The 7,404-nt window shown below is 39.5% G+C and overlaps 1 protein-coding gene across 1 annotated transcript; it reads left to right on the top strand.

Annotated features, from left to right (window-relative positions):
* The first annotated feature begins 1,159 nt into the window (after positions 1–1,159).
* LOC144536253 (uncharacterized) lies at positions 1,160–7,026 on the top strand. Its single transcript, XM_078279290.1, has 6 exons — positions 1,160–2,396; positions 4,860–4,972; positions 5,098–5,166; positions 5,808–5,862; positions 5,978–6,014; positions 6,163–7,026. The coding sequence occupies exons 1-6, from the start codon at positions 1,556–1,558 to the stop codon at positions 6,182–6,184; spliced, it is 1,137 nt and encodes a 378-aa protein (XP_078135416.1). The 5' UTR covers positions 1,160–1,555; the 3' UTR covers positions 6,185–7,026.
* The last annotated feature ends 378 nt before the right edge of the window (positions 7,027–7,404 follow it).

Below are 7,404 nucleotides of genomic sequence, written 5' to 3'. Positions count from 1 at the left end.
TTCTCTTACTGTTAAAGGAATAACGCTAAGTCATTTTGGGAAATACACTACATACACTACAGTCTGGAAACAAATGGCAAGAGTTGGCCAGGTTCAACGTACATGTTAATTTGTATCAAGAAACTAAGTATAACGGCACTACGCTGAATTAACTATGGCATTAAATTATGTAAATATACCAAGAGAATCACTGAGGGGAAAGTGTGATTAAAACATAGGAGTGAGGTAGTTGGATATTCTGTAGACCGAAGGGGATATGGATAGTGTGAAAGGTGTACCATGGTGCTCCGTTTCAGTGTGCCAGAGCTCTATTGAAGGTCACATAGTGGAGCAGGGCTGTTGAAGGAGCCTTTACTGTAAATAGCCGCCCGGGCCACCTGTCAATCGCACCAGCAGCTCACACTGAGAGACCGTGTAATCACTTTCTGCCTTACTGCCCTCTCGCTGCATGACGGCTGCATGTGCAAAGATATGTACCCATGTACAGTAAATGAGCATGTGTGTCTCACTACTCATGTCTCAGATTTGGAGTTATTTTGATTATAATACTCCTAATTTCACACAACCTGCAATGCTACTGACTTGACTCTCCCCATGGTCTTATCTGGCTTCATAATGAAAATGTACTTCAAATGTAAGGCATTTGTTTGAAATGTCAGTTGTTGCACATGTGCAGACCGCCATCCTCTCGATTTCCTTCTATTTACATCCATTCCATACATCATTCTGACATGTTCTCTGCTTTGGGACTGGCAAGCAAATATTACCTTCTCCAATGAGACTGTGTCTGAGAGATTTTGGTTTAACCCTGTGGTAATTGTATAGGCCACCATTTTTATTGGATCATATCTGTTCTGTGGGATTTACAGACGTGCTGAAATTACATTACAATTAGAGAAAAATGTGTAAATAAATGAAACAAAATAATTATAAATAAGAGACATACGTGTGAACATATATATGTACACAAATGTGTGTGTATATATGTACATAATCGTGTATATAAAGTGTTGCTCTCCACAACAAAGATTATATCAATTAAAAACTTAATTAACTTCAATTGGAATTATTTAATGTCAATAATTGAGCTTCTCCCTCCCTCTCATTTCCGTATGTTCTTTGACCTCTCTTTCCCCCTCTTTCCTGCAGCCCAAAACCCCCCTGTCAGCCATAAGCACACACCCACCTCTCTAATACACTGGGTTAAAGGCATCAGGAGCATTCTTCCCAGGCATGTGCCCCTGTCACTCATGCACATCCAGACACACAACTACACCACACACCCACTAGTGTTTCCACTGTGTCCTCTGTGTTCCCAGCACAAGGCTGGCACACTGCTCTGTTAGTCTTTTGAACACAGCGCGTCTCTCTGCAGCTTGGAGCAAGAAGCTGAATAATATTACTGAATCACCTGCAGCTCTATTACATTTTTGTGTGGATTTATTGTTTTTTTAAGGTTTACAAACCCATTGATTGTTTTAGTTTTTGGTGGAAAACAGTGTAGATCCAGTGTGTATTAGTAGTTCAGAAGAAGTCTTGAACTAATTCTTCCAAAATGGCCCCTGTGAAAAGCTGGGTAGTGGGGCTCCTGCTGGTTCTCCTGTGCCCATCCCCGGTCCCCCTCTCGGGAGTTGTGAGTGCCCAGGACGTGGCTGAAGAGCAAGGCCTCCATGCCAGAAATGTTGAGGAGGTTGTGGCTGAAGAGGGCCAAACAGTGGAGGGGGATGATGGCGCAAGTGAGGAAGAGGAACAGGTAGCGGAGGAGGACGGAGACGAAGAAGATGAAGAATCAGACGATGAGGCAGAAACGGATAATCAGGACGAGGAAGGGGAGGATGCTGAGGAGGAAGAGGAAACCGCTGAGGAGGAAGAGGAGACCGCTGAGGAGGAAGAGGAGACCGCTGAGGAGGAGGAAGACGAGGAGACTGCTGAGGAAGATGAGGCTGAAGAAGAGGAAGCAGAGCAAGATGAAGAAGAGGCAACTGAGGAAGAGGAGGTTGATGCTGAAGAAGAGGAAGAGGTGGAGAAGGAAGAAGAAGAGGCTGCTGAGGAGGAAGAGGGGGATAATGCCCAAACAGAGGAGGAGGAGGAGGAGGAAGAAGAGGCTGCTGAGGAGGGTGAGGAAGAAGAGGCTGCAGATGAGAAAGATGATGCTGAAGAAGAGAAGGAGGCTGATGATGCAGCAGCTGAGGAGGAAGAGGAGGGTGACACTGAAGAACAGGAAGACGAGGAAGAGGGGGAGGAGGCTGCAGATGAGGAAGAAGAGGCTGATGAGGCAGCAGCAGAGGAGGAGGATGATGATGCAACAACTGAAGGAGAGGAGTTAGCTGAGGAAGAGGAGGAGGATGGGGATGACTCTGAGGAAGAGGAAACAACTGAAGCAGAGAAAGATGACGGTATACTCACTTATTTCATATATTGTTTAAAAAAATATATATTTATAAGTACTAAATACTAAACTATGCAGTCATTTAGTATGAAGTATAACAAACCAAACTACAGTAGCCTTCTGCCATTGCTAGGCTAGTTGCAGCCGCTGTAGGAACACTGTCACACATATCAGTCCTGAAATAGGCTGGCTTATCTGGGAGGTAGCTGGCACCAAGCAGTATCTAATCCATTCGTGCCTTTTGTAGAACCAATGTAGCTATTTTAAGACGCCAAAACAATTACTGATAAAGTGAGCAAGTTCAGAAAAACATTCAGGTAGAAGCAATATAAGAGCATATTTGTTTCAAGAGGTTTTGGTGTTCATGCTGTTATGTATTCTTTACTATGCAACCACAATGTGATACATCTACACCAAACCAGCTGACACCGTTATGATTCATCTGTGTTGGGGATAGTTTGCTCATGGACCTTATACTGTACTTATCCGTGCATTTAGCCTTCTCTTTAAAGGCTATCTGCTCTCAAACTGAACAAAAGTCTCATCGACAGTGCATAGCTTTTACAGCTGCATCATCAAATCATAGCATAATAGCATTACGACACTTGTAATATGAACTCTAGTGAATGGAAGGTTTACATGAAGTAGAAGCCATAACAATATATCAGCCAAAAGTTGTTTTGGCTGATTTTTTTTTTTTTACATACAATCTTGGTATAGATCCCTTAGATATGTTATTTAAAGAATTGTGACCAAGATACACACCAAGCAGGACATTTTACAATGTAACAAGAGAGTCTCCAGCAATGCAAGCTGCTTTGTTGCAGCTGTACTTCGCCTAAATGCTCACATCAGCATACTAACATGCTTACAGTGATAATACTAGCATGCTGATGGTTAGAAGGTAGAATGTCTATAATGTTCACTGTGTAGGTTTAGCGTGCATGTTAGCATGCTAACATTGGCTAATTGACTAACTGAGGCTGGTTGAAATGTCACTAGTTTTGCTGGTGTTTGCTCATAAACCAAACTGAAATTGTGAGCTGATGATGGTACTACATAGATGAAAAGTCAGGATCTCAAAGTTATTACAATTAATCTCAGGGGACCATGGGAATTGTTTTGGCATTTAGGCCTTTATTTTTGTGACAGGGTAGACATGAATGGGGAGAGAGTGGGGAATGACTTGCAGGACAGTGCCGCAGGTCAGATATATATATACAGTCATGTGAGCAAATTAGGACACCCATGCTCAAGTTGACTAAAAAAAGGGATAAAAAAAATCATCTTTAGGAAATTGATCTTAATGCCTTAATTAAAAAAATGAGGAAAAATCCAATCTTTAAGGACACCAATTTTCTTTGTAAATGAATAATGTATCGTAAATAAATAAATGTTCTTCCTTAAAATACAGGGGGCATAAGTAAGTACACCCCTATGTTAAATTCCCATAGAGGCAGGCAGATTTTTCTTTTTAAAGGCCAGTTATTTCATGGATACAGGATACTATGCATCCTGATAAAGTTCCCTTGGCCTTTGGAATTAAAATAGCCCCACATCATCATCATCATACCCTTCACCATACCTAGAGACTGGCATGGTTTTATGTCGGTTAGCCTAATAGCTGGTTTGATTTGCATTGAGAGATGATTTTATGGAAAGTACCCCATGCCAATCTCTAGGTATGGTGATCCTGGATCCATGAAATAACTGGCCTTTAAAAATAAAAATCTGCCTGCCTCTATGGGAATTTAACATAGGGGTGTACTTACTTATGCCCCCTGTATTTTAAGAAAGAACATTTATTTATTTACGATACATTATTCATTCACAAAGACAATTGGTGTCCTTAAAGGTTGGATTTTTCCTAATTTTTTTAATTAAGGCATTGAGATCAATTTCCAAAATATGTTTTTTTTTTTTTTTATTCCTCTTTTTAGTAAACTTTAGCATGGGTGTCCTAATTTTTTCACATGTATGTGTGTGTGTGTGTGTGTGTGTGTGTGTGTGTATGTGTATATATATATATATATATATATATATATATAATATATATATAATATAATATATGGGTGCATGCTCTACCACTAGGCCACCCAGGCACCCAAACCATTGGAATTTATGTACCAAATTGAACAGCAATCCACCTAGTTGTGATGTTTCTCCCTGAATCACAAATGTCAACCTCATGGTGGCGCCAGAGGAAAAGTAAGGGGATCACAAAAGTCAGTAGGCTTCATGAATGAATATATGAACTATCTCATAGTTGTTGAGATATTTCAGTCTAGACCAAAGTGGTGGACAAACATTTAATGGTGACACTGTTTCCAAATTACCTCAACCTACCATATTTGTACTGCAATTTTCTTGCTACTCATTGGCCAACATATATTCAAGGATAACAATATATTAACAATAAGCCGATATTGGTGTAGCTCTAGTAGCCTAATTTGTCATTGACTCTATATAGATGAGCCTGAAGATGATGACACAGCAGATGACACAGGAGATGAAGAGGAGCCTACCACTGACCTGCTGAAATTCCACTCTGGCTCTTTGTGTAGTGTTTGCTCAATCTGTGAGGTAAAACGTATGAGTACAAGACTTTAATGGTGTAGTGAGTAGTCTGTACTTATTTCTAATGAACTCTTTGAGCAACGGAGAGTGAAAGACTAATCATATTGTGTGTACCCCCCTCCCTCTTTTAGCACTGCTCTAATAACTGTGACAAATGTCCCTGTGAAGATGATGAGTCGGATCACTGTGAGCACTGCCAAGTAAGCATCTTCACTGTCCAAAACCAGGGGCGGAGCCAGACGTGGTAAACATTCGGGGCTCAGCCTAAATCTACAGGGGGACCGGGAGCACTGTTTTTTTAAGCCATTTGATAAAGAATGACTAAAAATCTGTACATCATTTGGGAAAAACATGATAGTTGCCAAGGAAAAGAATAATCCTGTAGAGCCTACTTTCTGTTTTGTATGTAACTGTTCTCAAACTGTCTTCGTCATTCTGAATCCAGAACTAAACAAATGTTGTGGATGACTCATTTTCCACCCTGCCACCTAAAGAGAGGCAAAAATTGTCTGATATCACAATTTTGAATTCCATAACACAGGTAAGATAGGAATTTGGTGTAAACCACATTACTAATCTTGAAACCTATTTTTAGTAGAGTGAATGGCGATATTTCCCCAGTAATAGAACTTTTGCTCCATTAATTTGCCGGTCCTGTCAGAGAGACTGGAGGGAAATGACACAAAGCTATTTTAAAACCCTCAAAGATTTGGGGCTTTTAAGAAAACATTTAGGCTGTAGCCGCAGAAGCCATCCCTTCACTTCGCCCCTGTCCAAAACACTGTCAATAATACACATTAAAGGACAAGAGGCTCCTCATTTGAACCCTTTTGTCTTCCAGGAATGCTCATCCTGCTACATTTGCCCCATACTGTGTGACACAATTTGCACACCAGGTAAATACTGGTAGTAAATACTCATACTGTGCTTGTATCATTGTTTATTTATATATTTAGTCAACTTTGGCCCTTCTTAAATTTTCTATGTATTGTATGTATCTTTTTTTACCAGGTGGCCTTGTTGATGAGCTAACTGGGACCCTCTTTCAGTAAGACTTCTCACAACACATTGATATATAATTGTATGCTTCTACTGTATCATTATTTAATGAACCGGCAGCAGCTATAGGCACATATTTGGAAACGCTATGTTGTTCAGTGTTGGGGTTTATTCACATCCTGGCCTTTGTTTTGCAGGACTGTTGCCTCTCTACTCTGAATAACCTGAAGACTGTGCTCTTTAATGCCACCCTGTTGGTTGGACAAGGTACAGCGCCCAGGATTGGAGCTGTTCATAGCTCTCCAGCAACATGTGGACTCCCACAAGAGCTTGTCATGAATCTGACAGAAACACAAAAACACTTTTAGGTTTTAACTCATGTTTAGATAAGATGTTTCACTTGCCTTGTAACAAGAGCTAAAAATAAATTTGTTTGTAGTCTATTTTCTTTTCCTTACTTTCCATTTTCAATGCAAAATGGGCAATAATGCATTGCCAAGGCTAATATATAATTTGTTAGGATTCTTTCTTTGCAAAACAATTTTTGGTTGAGCAAAAATGTTATAAGATCTATCTTAGTGGCACAAATCAATATGACTGCACTACTAGAAAGATGAAAATCTACGGCCACTCGGGTAACTTGCAAATGTTTAAGCCCTTTGATTTTGTTTTTTTCTTTTACAGTAAAGTTTCACACATGCTCATACATTAACAGCTTTCCCATCTGATAATAAATGTCTCCTCTGTAAAATTTGGTTTAATGTAGCCAACATGTACATCACAAGCACAGGTTCTATCTGTCACAAAATTTCCTTCCAATTAGCTGTTTTTACTATGTTTACTTTGTGGTTTTTTTTAAGTTCATATTGTTTTACTGACTTCAAAGTTATTTCTAGATTTGTGTTGTTGTTGCATATACTCATGACTGTGGCTCACTAAAACTGCAGTGAGAATTTGTTAGGTGACTTTTAATCCCTAGTATTAATACATTTGAGTATACTCTGTAGAAGTGTGGAACAATTGCAGTATAGCTGTTTCTTAAATAAATAAATCACTTCTGTTCACCCTTTAATCTATTTATTTTTTAATTATATCTGTTATAATCTGATAATCAGTGTCGTGGTCTTTTTTACTTCCTGGTAGCCATAAGCTTATGTGTACAGTGCATAGACTGTACGAAAAAATAGACAGAACTTTCAGGTCTCAAAAGTGAAGCCAATGCGGAAGTGCCTTAATCCTGCATCCAAAAAATGATCCTACTTCACACTTGATTTATTACCTCAATAAACATTTTCATAATGAGTTTATGGTCTCAATCGCTAGTTGAGACCCTAAGTGTTTTCTGTCTCCTTTGCCTGTGACATAGTGACATTCTTATAAACATGTTACCAAATTGTCTTGTGTTCTGTGATATGAGGACTTATTGTACTTACTTACTG

The sequence above is a fragment of the Sander vitreus genome, chromosome 21 (assembly GCF_031162955.1).
Source record: "Sander vitreus isolate 19-12246 chromosome 21, sanVit1, whole genome shotgun sequence".
Classification (NCBI taxonomy): Eukaryota; Metazoa; Chordata; class Actinopteri; order Perciformes; family Percidae; genus Sander; species Sander vitreus.
The sequence above is the reverse complement of the archived record's forward strand: the minus strand, read 5'-3'. Positions and strand labels throughout refer to the sequence as shown.